The 19,900-nt window shown below is 40.9% G+C and overlaps 1 protein-coding gene across 2 annotated transcripts in view; it reads right to left on the reverse strand.

Annotated features, from left to right (window-relative positions):
- Nucleotides 1-15,866, reverse strand: part of FCHO2 (FCH and mu domain containing endocytic adaptor 2) — a 119,376-nt gene extending 103,510 nt beyond the window's left edge. For both annotated transcript variants that reach the window (XM_069556192.1, XM_069556193.1), the window contains exon 1: nucleotides 15,139-15,866. In XM_069556192.1, coding sequence (XP_069412293.1) covers nucleotides 15,139-15,171 — 33 coding nt within the window. In that variant the 5' untranslated portion in view covers nucleotides 15,172-15,866. The remainder of the gene's footprint in view (nucleotides 1-15,138) is intronic.
- Nucleotides 15,867-19,900: the final 4,034 nt, after the last annotated feature.

The following is a 19,900-nucleotide window of genomic DNA, read 5'->3' on the forward strand; positions in this document are numbered from 1 at the left end:
AACCCCATCGGGGACCATTTCCCTTTGGTAGTATGTTTTTTTCTGACACACAAAAAAATTTACCTTAACATATTCTGTTAACTCAAGCAAGTAGAGCTTGCTTTTTCTTAGCTAACTACAAATACACAAATGTACAAGCAAATAGACAACAGTTTTATTATCAAGTAGAATTATAACTAAAGGTGTTTTCTGGTCTTCAGTATTTCACTAAAACTGTAAATTTTCATGGCCTTAGTCCAGCAATTCCACAGTTAGAAATCTATACCACAAAAACACACATACAAAGATAAATGTGGAAAAATATTCACTGCAGTACTGTTTATAATTGTGAAAAAACAGAACTCAAAAACGTCCTTTAACATTACTGCTTAAACAAATGATAGCATATCCGACAATGAAATATAGTGTTTTCTAATTGCATTAAAAACTTGCAGTCGAATTTTAAGTATTAATCTCTTAAATCTGCCCAGATATACATAATGTAAGTGAGAAAAAAAAAAGCATGATGCAATTATTCATAAAATCCAAAAATAATCTAATGTTGGGAACAACCTAAATGTCTCAAATTGATTAATGGAGAGACAAAATGAGGTAGAGTCACACAATGGAATACATACCAGCAATAAAAATTAACAAATACTGACACATAAGACCTTATGGATTAACCTCATAAGCACTTTACTAAGTGAAAGTCAGACACAAGAGACTATATATTGTATGATTCCGTTTATACAAAATGTAAGACCAGGCAAATCTACAGAGTTGAGGGTAGAAGAGTATTAACTGTTAAGCGGGCATAATCTAATCACTGGGAGGATAAACATGTTCTAAAACTGATAATGGCTGCACCATTCAGTAAAGTTACTAAAAATCAATGAATTGCACGCTTATATTGGGTAGATTTTATGATATATAAAATCACACATGACACAAAATTTTTAAAGTATACAATGCAAAAAATGTTAGTATATTTACAGAGTTATAACAGCACGACTGCACCACGACTGCAATCAATTCTAGAACCCCAGAAAGAAACTCAAATCCAAACAGCTAAGTTTTTAAGAGAAGGTATTCACTCATCAGTGATGAGCTTTATTTTCAATTTTTTTTAATTTATTTATAATTGGAGGATAATTGCTTTACAATATTTTGTCAGTTTCCACCATATCATCAACATGACTCAGCCATAGCTATACATATGTCCCCTCCCTCTTGACCCTCCCACCCCCTCCCACTCCCTCCCACCCCCTCCCACCCCATCCCACCCCCTCCCACCCCATCCCACCCCCTCCCACCCCATCCCACTCCTCTAGGCTGTCACAGAGCGGGTCTGAGCTCCATCACACAGCAAATTCCCCCTGCCTGCCTGTTTTACATATGGTGAAGTGAAGTCGCTCAGTCATGTCTGACTCTTTGCGACGCCATGGACTGTAACTTATCAGGCTCATCTGTCCATGGGATTTTCCAGGCAATAGTACTGGAGTGGATTGCCGTTTCCTTCTCCAGAGGATCTTCTCAACCCAGGGATCGAACCCAGGTCTCCCGCATTGTAGACAGACGCTTTACCATCTGAGCCACCAGGGAAATTGGTAATGGATATGTTTCCATGCTACTTGTCAATCCATCCCACCTTCTCCTTCCCTCACTGTGTCTTTGTCGTTAGTTCAATCAACACATAAGAAAATACCTGTGTCCACAAAAACAAGTCAGTACACTAATGTATATCAAATGCTTATAATGTTTGTAATGCTTAGAGTAGCATTACTCACAATAATCAGAAGATGGAAACAACCCAAACATCCATCAACTAACAAATGGATAAGCAATGTGATATACCCATGCACTGGAATATGATTCAGCCACAAAAGAAATGAAATACTGATACGCGCTATAGTATTGATGAACCTTGAAAACATTATGCTAAGAGAAAGAAGCTAGTCACAAAAGACTATATGATTCCACTCTTATTTAAGGCCAGAAGAGAGAAACAGAAAGTAGATTAGTGCGTTTCTTGAGGTGGGGTGAGGATGAGACAGGGTTGATAAAAGGTACAGGATTTCTTTTTGAGGTAATTTAAATTTGACTGTGATGATGGTTTACAAATATCTGTGAACACTACCAAAACAATGAAACTATATTTCAAATGAAAAACTGTATGGTACACAAAATATATCTCAATAAAGTTGTCTAAAAAACTATACAACGAAGGGAAGTGAAAGCAGCTCAGTCATGTCGGACTCTTTGCGACCCCCATCGACTGCAGCCAGCCAGGCTCCTCTGTCCATGCAGTTCTCGAGGCAAGAATACTAGAGTGGGTAGCCATTCCTTTCTCCAGAAGATCTTCCCAATCCAGGAATCAAACCCCAGTTTCCCACACTGCAGGCGGATTCTTTACGACCTGAACCGCCAGTGAAGCCCAACTAAATAATAATTTATCAATATTATTGATAATCAATTCTAGCAGGGAAATTTTCAGTATTAACTGGCAAGAACAGCTACTAACACCACTGCTGATCCAAGGATAATTACAATGAAGGCTCAGACTGAGAGAGGATCTTTTCTCTGCCAATCTCAATGCATGCTGCAAAGAGGTAACATTTTCATAGAAAGTCCCCCTGACAGTGCCCAGGGTAAATAAAATTTTGTCATAATCCAATACAAACAGGTGTAAAAATCTTTTTAATAATTCCTAATATGAAGTGGGAAAAAGTTTCATCATCCTTTAAAGATGGAAGTCTAGAATCATACAGATCCTTTCAGTTCAGTTCAGTCACTCAGTCATGTCCAACTCCTTGCGATCCCATGGACTGCAGCATGCCAGGAGGCCTCCCTGTCCATTACCAACTCCCAGAGTTTACCCAAACTCATGTTCATTGAGTCGGTGATGCCATCCAACCATCTCATCCTCTGTCGTCCCCTTCTCCTTCTGCCTTCAATCTTTCCCAGCATCAGGGTTTTTTCAAAAGAGTCAGCTCCTCGCATGAGGTGGCCAAAGTATTGGAGTTTCAGCTTCAGCATCTGTCCTTCCAGTGAATATTCAGGACTGATTTCCTTTAGGATGGACTGGTTGGATCTCCCTGCAGTCCAAGGGACTCTCAAGAGTCTTCTCCAACACCACAGTTCAAAAGCATCAATTCTTCAGCACTCAGTTTTCTTTACTGTCCAACTCTCACATCTATACATGACCACCAGAAAAACCATAGCTTTTACTAGATGGAACGTTGTTAGCAAAGTAGTATCTCTGCTTTTTTTATGCTGTCTAGGTTGGTCATAACTTTCCTTCCAAGAAGTAAGAGTCTTTTCATTTCATGGCTGCAGTCAACATGTGCAGTGATTTTGGAGCCCCCCTAAATAAAATCTGCCACTGTTTCCACTGTTTCCCCATCTATTTTCCATGAAGTGATGGGACCAGATGCCATGATCTTAGTTTTCTGAATGTTGAGCTTTAAGCCAACTTTTTCACTCTCCTCTTTCACTTTCATCAAGAGGCTCTTTAGTTCTTCACTTTCTGCCATGAGGGTGGTGTCATCTGCATATCTGAGGTACTGATATTTCTCCTGGCAATCTTGATCCCAGCTTGTGCTTCTTCCAGCCCAGCATTTCTCATGATGTACTCTGCATATGTAAGTTAAATAAGCATGGTGACAATACACACCCTTGACGTACTCCTTTTCATATTTGGAACCAGTCTGTTGTTCCATGTCCAGTTCTAACTGTTGCTTCTTGACCTGCATACAGATTTCTCAAGAGGCAGGTCAGGTGCTCTGGTATTCCCATCTCTTTCAGAATTTTCCACAGTTTATCGTGATCCACACAGTCAAAGGCTTTGGCATAGTCAATAAAGCAGAAATAGATGTTTTTCTGGAACTTGATTTTTTTTTTTTTAACAGATCCATTAAGAGAAGACCAACTTAGTACCTATCATTTCTTCTAAAGACGCTAATTGAAGATTCTTGAAATTAACAGTTTGATTTGTATCAATGCAGATTCCTCCTTTGCATACAATTAAAAGCATGCTTCTTTTCAATATAAAAATGAGATCATTTATGCATATTGTTTTACATCTAAATCATCAATTAAAGTGAAATTCAGCTGAAAAGATAACTAAGTTATAAAAATTCCACCAAGTCACTAAAAATGTTCAGATTTTTTTCCGGTCTAATATAGAGTCTTGCGGCTTCCCAGGTGGCTCAGACGGTAAAGAATACGCCTGGAATGCAGGAGACCTGGGTTTGATCCCTGAGTCAAGAAGATCGCCTGGAGAAGGGAATGTTAACCCACTCCAGTATTCTTGACTGGAAAACCCATGGACAGAGGAGCCTGGTGGGCTATAGCCCACAGGGTCGCAAAGTGTCGGACACGACTGAGTGACTGAGCATACAACATACAGTCTACAAGTGAGGCAGCCTTGAAATTCCAAGTTAAAATGTTTAAGTCATCAAAGCTAGTTTGGCAACTCAAAACATTCACTTTTCTGGCTGATCTCATAACTATACGCTTTTATTTTTTTAATAGTTATAAAATACAATCAAAATACAAAGTATTTCCACCTGAAGAAAACTGTGCACTGCATTAATAATGCTATGAAACTCCTATCTGAATGAAAATGGACCTGTCAACATATCTGGGTTTTAGAGAGCCATGGAAAGTAAAAATGAAAAAGCACAAAACTGTAAATCCTATAGATTTTAATTGGGCTCTGATACTTCTCCTTCAAAGAACTTTTAAGGGCAACCGTATATTAAACACTAAAATTAAAAACCTGGGTATTCTTCACTTTTGGTAAGTCAAAGAACTAGAAAATAGGCAAAAGATTAAGAGTGCATGCTACACAATCAGACTATTCATTAAAAAGTTGATTTTACCTAGTTTCCTTTTTAATCAAAAATTTTTTCTGGAAGGAGAAAAGGATCAGGAGGCACTGTCATGTGAACAGCAATCTCATGCCTAAGGTTCCTCTCCACTCTAAACTGCTTCAAAAATTAATGAACATCATCATTTCCAACCTTTCTACATTCTCCCTTTACTCCAGCTCTTACTGACATTTAACAGGTAACCTAGGACAAGTCACTGCAAAACCTAACACTGACTTGTGTTTGATATCATCTCATTTTATTCTGCCTTCTCTGAAAAACATGATGAAACATTAAACTAATTCTGAAGTTTTTTTTTTTTTTGCTTTGAAGAATGGCCCCTCTAGTGAGGAATTTTCTAGATATTTTTTATAGGAATTCAACAAATAAGTGAAAACCACTACGAAAAAAAGAATACATGCACACAGTTTTTCTACAGGTAAACAGGACTTCAACCACAAGTTATAACCTCTACGTATTAAAATTTTCACACAAGATCACTAAAACTATTATGTAGAGCTCTTGGCAAGATATTGTTAAAGCAGAAAGCAGTGATTAAAACGTAGAATGAGTACTGCTCAGCAGTCAGAACAGTAGTCATTCAAACACATCTGTGATTGGTTGAAAGAAACAAATCTTATTACTTAAAAAAAAATCATTTTCTCACCCCTCAAATACTCCTCCCATATCTTTTAAATTACAACTCAGCCCTTCCAGTTAGTTAAATCCTTAGGCCATATAAAAAAATATTTTACAGATACAACAAAAACAGCAGAAGCAAATAGTTTTGAGCTAATTCTCTACTGTTTTATATTTCAAATTTTCTGTAGTATTCTGTATATAAATTTGTTTTCATTACTTTCAAAATGAAAAATAAAACAATTTCAGCTTTTTCAAAAACTTCTCAATCTATGACTGGAAAGACACACAGGGCTACCTTCTTAATCTGGCATTTCACTCACATTAATGGTGGTTTAAACCACCGATCCTCATAATTCATGAACAGAGGAAAACAGAAACGGAAAATGACCTAAATGTCCAAAAGGAGAATGCTAAAAGCGACATCGTACTTATTCCATGAAACCTATCCTGAAACTATTTTCAAAGAATACTTAATCACGAGAAAGATGCTTTGATGTTAGTATCATTGAAGCTATCAAGATACAGAAGTACATAGTAGAACTCACTAAGAATTTTGTATTTCCAAAGAAAATCTTGGAACAAAAGGCTATAGGTAATTTTTACTTTGTTATGTCTTTTAACTATCACATAATAAGCTATAAATAAAAAGGAACACACACACACACACACACCCCCAAAAAAGGAAAAGCATCTTCACTGACTATCTGCTGCTATTCAGTCACTCATCGTGTCCTGCTCTTTGCAACCCCACAGACTGCAGCACGCCAGGCTTCCCTGTCCTTCACTCTCTCCCAGAGCTCGCTCAGACTCATGTCCATCGAGTTGGTGATGCCATCCAACCATCTCATCCTCTGTCGTCCCCTTTTCCTCCTGCCTTCAGTCCTTCCCAGCATCAGGGTCTTTTTCCAATGAGTCAGCTCTTTGCATCAGGGGGCCCAAGTATTAGAGCTTCAGCTTCAGTATCAGTCCTTCCAGCGAATATTTAGGGTTGATTACCTTTAGGATTGGTTTGATCTCCTTGCAGTCCAAGGGACTCTCAAGAGTCTTTTCCAACACCACAGTTCGAAGGCATCAATTTTCCAGCGCTCAGACTTTTTTATTGCCCAGCTTTCATATCTGTACATGACTACCAGAAAAACCATAGCTTTGACTATATGGACATATGTAGGCAACGAAATGTGTCTGCTTTTTAACATGCTGTCTAGGTTTGTCATAGCTTTCCTTCCAAGGAGCAAGTGTCTTTTAATTTCATGGCTGCAGTCACTATGCACAGTGATTTTGGAGCCCAGGAAAATAAAAGTCTGTCACTGTTTCCATCGTTTCCCTATCTATTTGCCATAAAGTGATGGGACCAGATGCCACCATTTTAGTTTTTTGAAAGTTGAGTTTTAAGCCAGCTTTTTCACTCTCCTCTTTCACCTTCATCAAGAGGCTCTTTATTCCTCTTCGCTTTTTGCCATAAGGGTGGTGTCATTTGCATACCTGAGGCTACTGATATTTCTCCCAGTAATCCTGACTCCTGCTTGTGCTTCATCTAGCCCAGCATTTTGCATGATGTACTCTGCATATAAGTTAAATAAGCAAGGTGACAATATACAGCCTTGATGTAATCCTTTCTCAATTTGGAACCAGTCTGTTGTTCCATGTCTGGTTCTAACTACTGCTTCTTGACCTGCATATAAGTTTCACAGGAGGTATTGGTGGTCTGGTATTCCCATCTCTTCAGGAATTTTCCACAGTTTGGTGTGATCCATACAATCAAAGGCTTTAAGAGTAGTCAATGAAGCAGATGTTTTTCTGGAATTCTCTTGCTTTTCTATGATCCAAAGGATGTTGGCAACTTGATCTCTGGTTCCTCTGGCTTTTCTAAATCCAGCTTGAACATCTGGAAGTTCTTGGTTAACATACTGCTGAAGCCTAGCTTACAGGATTTTGAGCATTACTTAGCTAGCATGTGAAATGAGTGCAATTGCGCATTAATCTGAACATTCTTTGGCATTGTCCCTCTTTGGGACTGGCATGAAAACTGACCTTTTCCAGTCCTGTGGCCACTGCTGAGTTTTCCAAATTTGCTGGCGTATTCAGTGCAGCGCTTTCACAGCATCATTTTTTAAGATTTGAAATAGCTTAGCTGGAATTTCATCACCTCCACTAGCTTTGTTTTATAGCGACTCCCAAGGCCCACTTGACTTCACACTCCAGGATGTCTGGCTCTAGGCAAGTGATCACACCATTGTGGCTATCTGCGTGGATCATTAAGATTCAGTGTATTCACCTCTTCTAAATGTCTTCTGCTTTTGTTAGGTTCATACCCTTTCTGTACTTTACTGTGCCTATCTTTGCATGAAATGTTCCCTTGGTATCTCTAATTTTCTTGAAGAGATCTTTAGTCTTTCCCATTCTACTGTTTTCCTCTATTTCTTTACACAGTTCACTTAAAAGGGCTTTTTTCTCTCTCTTTGCTATTTTCTGGAACTCTGCATTCAGATGGACATATCTTTCCCTTTTCTTCTTTGCCTTTCGCCTCTCTTCTTTTCTCAGCTATTTTTAAGACCTCCTCAGACAACCATTTTGGCTTTTTGCGTTTCTTTTTCTTGGGGATGATTTTGATCACTGCCTCTTGTACAACGTCACAAACCTCTGTCCACAGATCTTCAGGCACTCTGTCTATCAGATCTAATCTCTTGAATCTATTTGTTACTTCTCCTGTATACTCATAAGGGATCTGACTTAGGTCATACCTGAATGGCCTAGCAGTTTTCCCTACATTCGTCAATTTAAGTCTGAATTTTGCAATACGAAGTTCATGATATGAGCCAGTCACTGGCTATTAAGCCACTAGTAACTAACACTTCTTATCTAAGGTCCCAGCAGCCACTAATTTGCATTACTTGTATTGTACCTTTCTGTCTTTTCCCGCAAGTCAAGCAAACATGCTTGTCATATCTTCCATACATTTCACTCCTGCTATTCCATCACGGAGCATGTGTGATGGAAATGATGGAATCCTGTGCCTCAACTTCATCACACCATTCACTAATCACTTCCCAATGTAATCCTCTCTGCCTCTGGCCACTGCAGCAATGTTCTCTAGCCTCCTTACCAGCAGATGCACAGAGGAACCCTGAACAACTTAGGTTTGAACTGGGCAGGACCACTTACATGTTTCAATAGCAACTCCGTCAGTACTACTACACGATCAGGGGCTTGGTAAATCCAAGGATGCAGAGTCCCACTACAGACAACCATGGATAGGAAGCATCAGCTACGCAGAGGTCAGCACTCCTAAACCTCATAGTGCTCAAGCTGCTGCTGCTAAGTCACTTCAGTCGTGTCCAACTCTGTGTGACCCCAAAGACGGCAGCTCACCAGGCTCCGCCGTCCCTGAGATTCTCCAGGCAAGAACACTGGAGTGGGTTGCCATTTCCTTCTCCAATGCGTGAAAGTGAAAAGTGAAAGGGAAGTCACTCAGTCGTGTCTGACTCTTCGCGACCCCATGGACTGCAGCCGACCAGGCTCCTCTGTCCATGGGATTTTCCAGGCAAGAGTACTGGAATGGGGTGCCATCGCCTTCCCCGATAGTGCTCACAGGTCAACTATAATTATAGGTCTCCATTACTGCCTGGCTTTTGTTTTTCCTCACATCTAACCAATTTTTGCTTATCCCTATGGGCCAGATTTCTACGAAAATTCTCCCAATTCAAATATCTTAATTTTTCCACACTAGATAAATGTAAAGACAAGCCCTATTCTCCTTTCTGCACAATTTTCCTTGCACTGTATTTCTAGAAAGACTTCCCAGTGCGCTTCTGTTAAATTGTTCCACAATTATAAAATCAGGATAGATAATCTGAGAAGACACCCTATGACTCAAAAAATTACTTGCTCTCCTCCCAAAACATACGTGTGTTTCCCGGGGAGCTCAGTGGTAAAGAATCCGCCTGCCAATGCAGGAGATGAGGAGATGCGGGTTCCATCCCCAGGTTGGGAAGATCCCCTGGGGAAGGAGATGGCAACCCACTCCAGTATTCTTGCCTGGGAAATCCCATGGACAGAGGACCCTGGTGGGCTACAGCCCATGGGGCCACAGAAGAATTGGACAGACGACTTAGGGACTAAACAACAACAATGTATTTCCAAAGGGCTTATGCTAATCAAACCTGCAGGACGACACAAAGCATACTGTTCTCCCATGCCTTTGTCTAAATGATTTAAGTAGTTCTGAAAGGATTCGAACAATTAAGATTCAGTCTGTAGGGCTGGAAAAGAACCCAGACAGCAAATTTTTATCACTCTGTATCAATTCTCTAAAATCCTTCCCCTAAATTGAACTAAATCTGTAACAATTTGTTAGTAAATGCAGATTATACTTCTTGGCAAATTTAGTAAAAGGAGACTAAATCAGTAACAATTTCTCAATTTCAACAATAAAGACAAAAACAAAAAATAAACCACCCTTCCACTCCACCTCCGCCCCAGAAAAAAACCTAAGGGACTGACAATAAAATTCAGTTTCATCTGAAATAACATAATTATATAATATCTACCTGACAGGTCTACTTGAACCAAGATAGATGAACCTGTAGTTTGAGTTTTCATAGCATGTTGCAGTTGAAAAAAGTTTGGGCATAGATAACTGGCTAACATATAATAACACATTTTAACATATATGCTATTTGCTTGTATATACATAGGTTACCTCTGGAAAGCTACATAAGAAATTGGTAACAGTGAATTGCCTTTTGGGAGATTTTGGTGGGTGGATAAAAGGAGGGAGATCTTATACTACATTCCTTTTTGCACCTGTTAAATACTAAAACATGTAACTATGTTAATTAACATACATATGCAAATATACAAATGTACATCCTTAAAAAATTTTCGTATATCATCTGATGGGATCAGCTCTAACTACAATATTTGTAAATTTCAAGTAACACTATATTCTGGGTTTCTATGGTCACCTCAACTAATTTTCCAAAAATGTATATTTTAAATTTTTCATATAGATAAATAACCCCAAAGAATGTGTATATATGTATGTGGGGGGTGGGGTGCCATTAGTCTCTCATGTAGGATACTAAATTTAGATTAAATAACCAAGCAAAAACACAATAATGGTTTGCATTCCATAGTCCTTATTCATAGCAACTCCAGATTTGTTTTTAATTTTAACCCTCCCAGTTTATCCATGTAATGACAGGTCAAATTTTGGCTATACAGCATCATATGCCTTTCACACAGGGGACTGGGCATCCTGTAGATATTGGTATTGGTCCCGGAAACAATGCCCCAAGGATACAGAGAGAGCGGTATAACCAGGTGCTCTTAATTCATTTAAAAGCAAAGCACTACAATACCAGTGAAATCAACAGATAAATGACATGAGACTTCTTAACTAGTTAAGCACTAGAAGAAAAGAAAACAAAAGGAAGAAAAACTTCAGAACAGGGACTTCCCTGGTGGTCTAGTGGCTAAGACTTCGAGTTCCCAGTGCAGCAGCCTGGGGTTCGATCCCTAGTCAGGGAACCAGAGCCCACATGCCACAAGTAAAGACCCCACGTGCCACAAGTAAAGACCCCACGTGCCACAAGTAAAGACCCCACATGCCACAAGTAAAGACCCTATGTGCCACAACTAAGACCTGTTGCAGCCAAAAAAGAAAAGATTCAGAACAAAAATATCTAAGATAACTGTTACTCATTCATTCTTGATATGCTGAGTGGAGATCTTTGAAAAAAGTTACCTAAGTAAAAATGTCATTTTATTACAATGTAATGAATGCTAAAAAATACTTGGTGTCTTTGGGAGAATGCTTTATATCTTATATAGATTGGGATCACTATGTAAAATGAGACCTATTTAAATCATGTTATGTTGTACTTGTTTTTTCCCCTTATTACTACGAAATCTACTTCTTAAAAATAAAAAAAACCTTTTAACTCCTGAATTAAAATAATTTGGGCTTTATAAAAAATATAAATCACCATTTGAATCATTATAATTTAAAGTGGACATCTATAATCTCAAGAGTACTAAAAACTAGTACTGGACTCTGAGAAAGAAGCAGCATTTGGAGACACTTCTTCACTGTAATATTTGTCAGTAACTTTTTAAAAAAAGTTAAATAATCTTTTGAAGGGCTAACAACTGTTTTTATATACTAAAGGTAACTGTGGATATGTTATCAAAATTATTCTTGCCATCTAATTTTAATAGAAAGAAAAACATTTTCTACTTGATTATCTTTGCAGCACTATACTCTGTGGCAAAAACTGACTTATCAGCAACAAAACACCTGTTGTGTAGGAAGTTTTGTATATATTTTCCTCTTCAAAGGTTAGTATTAAATAAAGGAATTTGTAACATAGCATATAGTTTTAGTTAAGAAAAAACTATAAAGAAAAAGGCAGGATGTGTTGCTTTCAAATGAACTCGAAGAGAGTTTGAATGATTCAAATTTTCCTCTAACAAAATGCCACAACAAAAAGATCTGTCTTTTTATATGAAAGGAAAAAAACAATTAATAGCCTGTTTGGTTAGAAACCTAAGGCTTTAAAGGGTCCCATTACCCCACTTTGACAAGTTTTATTTTGTTTTGACAGTGCCACTTTAAACATTAGGGGAGAAAACGTGAAATTGAATAGAGAAATAAACTCTCTATAATAAGAAATTAGTTTATAATGATTCAGAAATATGCAAATTTTTAAGTTGTCTAAATAGACAACTAAGAATTTTCAGAAGTTATTTAGTTCTCAGGGTTTTCCAGTTCATTTATCATTCTTTGGAGCTTTTTAAGAGCCAATTTAGCACGTTCAGCCACAACCAGGCTTGGAGATAAAATAAAATGCAGTCTATTTTAAGAATACACAATATTGGAAGTGAAAGCAAACACTAAACATACACTAAAACATAGACTAGACTGGGGATTCTCTCTACGTTTCAGATATCCAAATTTATTCCCATGCCTCTACTAAGAGGGAAAACAAGGGGCACACAAAAATCGCACAAAAATGTTCATAAGACATTATTCATAAAATAGCCAAACACATCCTCAAAAGGCTATGTTCAAAATCATGGACAGAAAACAAAACGTAACTTTTCAACATTAACGCACAGTTATCAAACTTCAAAAACACAATCATGCATCCAAAAAAAAAAAAAAAAACAGAAAACTCTAAGAACGCCAAATTATAAACAATCCTTATAGAAGTTTCAGAAACTGCCTACGTAAAAACTAAAGTCTAAAATCAACAGGCTATATAGAAAATCAAGGGACCCAGAAGAGCCAAACTAATGTTGAAAAAGAAAAATGAAGTTGGAGCACTCCCACTTCCACATTTCAAAGTTACTAGAAAGCTACAGTAATCAAAACAGTGTGGTACTGACATAAGGATAGAGATACCAATGAAAATCCAGAAATAAAACTCATATTATCTATTGTTAACTGATTTTTGACAAGAGTGCCAAAACTATCCAATGGAAAAAGAATAGCCTTTTAAATAATGCTGGGACAACTAAACCCCCGTGCAAAGAATACCTCTTCCCAGGGCTGTACACAAAAACTAACTTCAAATGGATCATAGGCCTATATGTAAGAACTAAAATGTCATATAAAACCCACAGAAATAACATAGTAAACCTCTGTGATCCTGGGTTAAGAAAGACTTCTCAGATATCACAACAAAAGCGTAACAGATAACAGAAAAATTAGACAAATTCGACTTCATCAAAATTAAAAACTTACATGCTTCAAAGGGCACTATCAAGAGAGTGAAAAAGACAACCCAAACAATGGGAGATAATACTTAGAAAATTATGTTATGTGCAAACCGAAACTACAATGAGATATTACTTCACACCCATCCACTACAATAAAAGACAAATAACAAGTGTAGTCCATCCAGCATGTGAAAAAACCGGAACCCTCAGACATTGTTAGTGGGATTATAAAATGGTGCAACTATTTTGGAAAATGTTTGGCTGTTCCTCAAAATGTTCAACACAGAGTTACTGTATGACCCAGGAATTCGACTCCCAAATGAAATGAAGACATGTGCCCACATGAAAGCTTGGGCAAAAACGTTCACAGCAGTTTCACTGGTAACAGCCAAAAAGCACAACCAAACAAATCTCTACCACTGATGAATGGCTAAATAAAATACGATACACACACACACCCACAAACATTACTTGACCATAAAATAGAATTAACTACTGTTGCATGCCACAGCCTGGGTGAACCCTGGAAACATGTTAATGAAAGAAGTTAGTCATAAAGGACCACGTGTATGAACCCACTTATGATTATGCCCAGCGTAGACAAATCTACATGGTAAGGAAAGATGACTGCTAATAAACACTGGGATCCTTCCTTAGATGAAGAAATTATTCTAAAAGCGTGGCTGACGCCTGCACAACTCTATGAACATAGGAAAAACCCTGAATTGTTCATTTAAATGGGTTGTATGGCAGGTGAATTATACCTCAGTAAAGCGTCGTTGGCGTCTGCACAGCTCTATGAATATACGAAAATTCCTTCAATTGTTAAATGAGTTGTATGGCGAGTGAACTGTACCTCAATAAAGCTCTTTAAAAAAAAACAAAGCTGACGTCTAGTATTTCTGTCCCTTGTGGAAAACAAGGAACATTCAAGACAAATAACTATGAACTGATTTGATTACTAAGCCAACCTGTGGGTGAATTAGAAACTAAGAATTTAAGACATGCCTTATTCACTTTATGCGTACCACTTTAAATATTTCTACATCTTAACTAAAACGGAATTGTACCTCTTGCAACTGTCAAGCCATAAAATGGGATTCCTGAGACACTCCTGTACACAGCTGAACTCTACTCCCCGACACAACAAACAGCAACTGCAGAAAAACACTCCACTGGGAAACTGGGAAGTCAATACTGAATTTAGAGGAGAGGTGTGGAAAGAATGAGGAAGGCGAAGGAGCCCAACAAGGGGAAGTATAGGTGCATTCAAGCCCAAGGAATCCAGTTACACTAAATTCAACTTTTGTACGCTTTGTGAACAGGCCCAGAGGCAAAGTCCTGGGCGCAGACCAACGAGCCGAGCAGCGAGGCCGAGAGGAAATGCTGATCCAGCCCAAGTCCGCCCGGGAATTCGTGGGGAAATGGTCGGGGGCCGAAGGGCTAAGATGGGGGCCTGCGGGGCGGGAAGGAGGCGAGCCTCCCCGCCCGGCTCCGGGCCGCACTCGCCGGCAGCGCGCAGCTGGGGTGGCCGCGCCGCGGGCCCGTCGTCCGCGTCCGAACCGCGGAGCGCGCCCGGCGCCGGGAGTCTCCCGCGGGGCCGGCTCCCGTCTCCCGCCCCATCCGGCGCTTTGTCCCCGCGCGGGCGGCGGGCGGCCCCTCGGCGTCCGCGCCGCGGGCTGAGGGGCCGCGCTGACAGCCCCCGCCCCCCGCCGGGGCGGCGAGCCCGCGAGTCGGCGCGGCCGGCGACCCGTCGTCACTCGACGGGCTTCGTCCAGGCGGGACGCAGCAGGCGGAGGTCCGAGGACGCCGGCCCTGCCCGCGGAGCCGCCGCCACCGCCCGAAGCGCACGCAGGCCGAGGTCAGGCGGAGAAACTCTCGGCCTCCGAAACCCACACCATGTCCAACATCCTTCTCTTACCCAAAAATTCTCAACGAAATGCGCCATGACCATCGTGCCGCTGCCGACGCCGCGCCGGGTTCCGCGTCCGCGCCCTCCCGCCGCTCCGTAAACACGGGCCCGGCCCCCACGGCGCCCCCGCCTTTCGCTGCAGCCGCCGCCTTCTTCCCGGAGACCTGCCCGCACCCTCCAGGGCGCATGCGCCACCTAGCGGCTGCCGCCGCGGGGCGAACCTTCAAACGCCCAGGCTGGGGTGCGCATGCGCCCTAGGCCCCGTTCCCGGGCTTTTCGTCCTCTTCGTCTCTGCCCATCGCTGGCGCGTCGGAGAATGAGTATTCTTTTTGGAATGGTGGAGAGCCCGGCCCCGGAGGATCACCCGGTAGACTGCCCGCACCCTTCGCTGTGCGTTGGGTACCGGCATAGGGACGGAGCGAAGAGAAGGGCCGGCCAGAAACAGTGGAACCCACCGCCAGGCTGCCTTCTCTCTCCCTCCTCAGAAGACTCGCTTCCTGAGCTTTCGAGGATCTCGGAGAGGGACCCAAGTTGGGGCCAACTGGGATGGGGGAAACTTGGCCTCTAGCCAACCGGAGGAGACTCTGAGAAATGGTCAGCAGGGTGCCTTTCCTTGATAGGGAATTAAGGACCAAAACAAAACTTTCCGAGGCCGGAAAAGGAGGAAACGCCCTGGAGCCAGAGAGCTGCCCGAGACCCAGGCACCAAGTCCGAGGCCGGTGACCTCCAGCACGCCCGGAGCAAAGCGGCCGGGACTGCCCACTGCAAGAACGTGACCCGAAGCTGACGATTTTTCCTAACTCAGCCAGTTTTGTCTCTCTCTCTTTTATTTTTTTCTTGCAGCACTTGTTCACGTAAGTCCATGGTTCGCCCAGCCACTTGTACATTTTGGAAAAAGAAACAAGTTCAAACACGCCTCCGCATTTAACACAGACACCAAATCTCCTTCCCACGCCTTGCTTTCCAGAGGTTAAGGGGAAAAAAAAATTAAACCAGGTCAGTTAGGTCCAAAATATGCAGTTCTTGAAGCCAAGCCAGACAGATTTAGTGTAGCTTTAACTGTACATGGATGGCACACCTCTTCAGATCTTGTGACTTCAAACACGCGGAACACTACACCACTATTTCTTCATGGCAAACAATTTACATCCTCAAAGGTAAGAACCACACAGTGCTTTTCACAAGGATGAAGCTGTGAAGGGCAGTTAAGTAGGAATCATTGGATAATGGTATTGTGATTATATCTTTTAGAAATAAATAGGATGTTAGAAAACATCTAGGCTTCCCTGGTAGCTCAGCTGGTAAAGAATCCGCCTGCAATGTGGGAGACCTGGGTTCATTCCCTGGGTTGGGAAGATCCCCTGGAGAAGGGAACGGTTACCCATCCAGTATTCTGGCCTGGAAAATTTCATGGACTGTTTAGTCGGTGGGGTCTCAAAAAGTCAGACATGGCCGAGCGATTTTCACTTATAAAACACCTAGGATTTGCTTTAAAATGAGTCTTTGAGGGAGGAGGAATGGGTAGGGGTATAGATGAAGACTGACCATGAGTGGGTAATTCTTGGGAAATGGGGTTCACTTTACTATCCTCTTTTTGGTATATGCCTTTTCCTTTCTTTAAAAAGTCTTCATAGCACTCAGTTATACCTAGTTTGGGGGAAAGTCAAACTTAGAGGTTTGCTATAATTTTCTAAGCCAATATTCTAGCACTGTCTTTCTTGATGCTGAAGAAATTCTAAGAAAAATACAGCCACCTAGCGCGCACATACTAAGTCACTTAAGTCTTACTGGACTCTGCAACCCCAGAGGGCCTCCTCTGTCCATGGGATTCTCTGGGCAAGAATACTGGAATGTGTTGCCATGCTCTCCTCCAGGGGATCTTCCCCAACCCTGGAACTGAACCCTGGGTCGCTTATGTCTCCTGTGTTGGCAGGTGGGTTCTTTACCACTAGCACCACCTGGGAAGCCCACAGCCATCTAGATCACCCTGCAGATGAACGTGGCGTTAAATTCCCAGTTTCACTAACCACTACGGCACTTGGACCTAGACAGGAGTGGCCCTTATCCTGGACCCCATGCTTTTTTTTTTTTTTTTTTTGGACCCCATGCTTTAAAGGACCTTACCTATCACAAATGTATTAAAAAACATGAGTGCCTCTCCTACAGATGCTGAACTCTGGCCCATAACTATCAGTACCCTCTCCCATGACCAGTACTATTCAGGCTCCTAGGAAGCATTTTGGATCTCTTGCCCTTTATCTTCAAAACAAAAGGTAGAACTCCAAATGCAGTGAAAATTTGTGGATGCTATAGCTGCCCGTATCAGAGATAGACTGCTTTGGAGTTAGGCAGAATCTGAGCAGCAGAAGCAGTTATGTAAATCAGAAGACAAATTAACTTGTGAAGGCTTCCTCTCAGCTGAGTGCATTAAATACTTGCATTACAAAGTTGTTTTTTCTGGTGTTTTTTTTTTTTTTTTGCATAACAAAGTGGTGTCTAGTACAGATTTTCCTTGTTTTAGTGTTCCAATTTATAATTCTAACACCAACAATTTTGCACAGTATTCAAAGAGTTGCACAAGGTACACTGACTTCCGTTTCATACTCTTCACACGGTTCCCATGTATATCAGAGGCCATGAAGAGAAATCTTCTGTATATTTTGGGTATTTATTGATACAAGATTCATCAGGCTCAAAAACCCATATGCTATAATCGCCTGGTATTTAAATTGTGGGGCTTTACAGTAAATACTGATTAAGTTCACTCATCTTCAGACAAGATGGTGTAGTAGAAGAATGTGGATAGCATTAACCCCATTCTGACATCAAGTGAAGTTTCCAAGGATGCAGAGTGTAGATAAGACCCTGAGCCAGTAGCCTCACTCATTCTTTAAAGTATTTGTGCCCCACACACTTAAGCTTCACTTATCCAAACACATTCTGAAATTATTAAATATGCAGATAACAACAGTGTTCCACTCACTCCTGCCTATAATACCCAGCACTTAATAGTCACTCAGTAACTGTTCAGTGCAAGAACAGATGAATGATCGAACATATTAGAATGTCAGGGTGGATGGGCTTTGGCTTTTCAGTAATTCCATTCTGATTTTAATAACTCATACTTTTAATTGTGCTAGATCTTAGAGCTTATAAAAACATCGTTATTTAAGTTCCACTTGACTTAATTTCCTCGCATTACTTTAAATATTTTGAAAAGAATTTGGAGGGGCTTGAGTATACTTATTAAAGTATAAGCTACTTTTGTAATAAAGATAAAACTGAAATGATAATATTCAAGATTGGCTCTGGCGATCTTGGGAAGGGGCTGCTAAACAATTTAGCCTTCAGTTTTGGGGTGTCCCTCACCTCCAGAATTTTCTCCCTCTTAGGAGCTCGCTCTCATTATACCTGCTATCCATATGTTGGCTTCCAGGCGATGCTCCTGTTCACCATTAAATCTCTGGCTCAAGCAATTACATTATAGCCCTGCTAAAAAGAGACAACAAACCCAAAATGGAGTCATGGTGCATTTCATAGAGAATTTTGGGGTGACAGAAGGATTTTGGAAATTATGTGAGTTTTGGAATCCAAGGGTTTCTGCCCTTGACCTCAGCCTGTGGGGGCCTTGGGCAGTAGTAACCTCAGTACTTGCAGGCTCACAGCCCTTGTAGAGGGCTGGAGGATCTCAGTGTGGGACTCCTTTACTAGTTTAATCCATTTCCCCAGCCCAAAGAGCCATGAGAATTGTTGGTGGTTTCCAACTGGGATCATACTGGGTTGATTTAAAAACTGGACTAGGTCCAGTAAAAGCTACTGCTAATGGGGATTTTGGAAGCCAGAAAACCTAAAAAATTGGTGGCTATGGATTGAACATTTAAACATTTTACAGTGTTGGCCACCTCAAGAAAACTTCGATGATAAGTTGATTATGGAAAAGGTTGGTTGGATGCTAAGTTTCCCACCAGACTCAAGAAAATTTCTGTGCAACAAGTTACGCTGTAAAACACCCCACAGTTTCCAACACCACACGTATCTCTCTTAGGTGTTAGTTCAGCTCCACAAAACCCAAAGTCCTAGTTAAAGAAATGGCAGCCTTTATATCCAGACTTTGTTACCAAACCAGGCTTACTTGCCTGACTTGTAGCAAGCCATATGCTGAGATGCCAAGGTTTGTAGCAGAGAAAGAGTTTATTCACAAGACAGCCAAGAGAGGAGATAGAACAAGTCTCAGATCTACCTCCCTGAAGGCAAGGGCCTTGAGATATCCATGGCATAAAGAAGCAAGGTGGTCTTAGGTGTAGGGAAAAGTGATTGGAGGTAGGGAAAAGGTGAGGTAGTAAGCCTCCTAGGCAGGTATATTTGGGTTACATGCTTCTTAGTGGGATGCATATTCAAAATTGGAGGTGATTACCTTGATTCAAGGGTGGACTTTTCAGCCCTCTGACATCAAAAGGTCATTTCATCCAATACCTGCACAGGCCCAGTTTTAGGGTCAGTGATCCCAAACAACTTTAGCCAAGCTAAACTGGACAGGCTGACTCTTGAGTTTCTAGGAAACAACTTAAGCCCCATTGTAGTGACCTCATGGGTTAGAGGTGTTAGCTAAGTGGTTAAAAAGTCTTGTAATATATTATCTAACCTATGTGAAGCTTGGAGTGTATACAATTAAAGAAAGAAGAATAAGAAAAAGGAATACATAAAGCAAGCTTCATCACTAAAGGCATGTTAGAAGAAGAGTTTTTAAAGAAACCGTTCCTTTATCTGTTGT

Source organism: Ovis canadensis, chromosome 16 (genome assembly GCF_042477335.2).
Source record: "Ovis canadensis isolate MfBH-ARS-UI-01 breed Bighorn chromosome 16, ARS-UI_OviCan_v2, whole genome shotgun sequence".
Classification (NCBI taxonomy): Eukaryota; Metazoa; Chordata; class Mammalia; order Artiodactyla; family Bovidae; genus Ovis; species Ovis canadensis.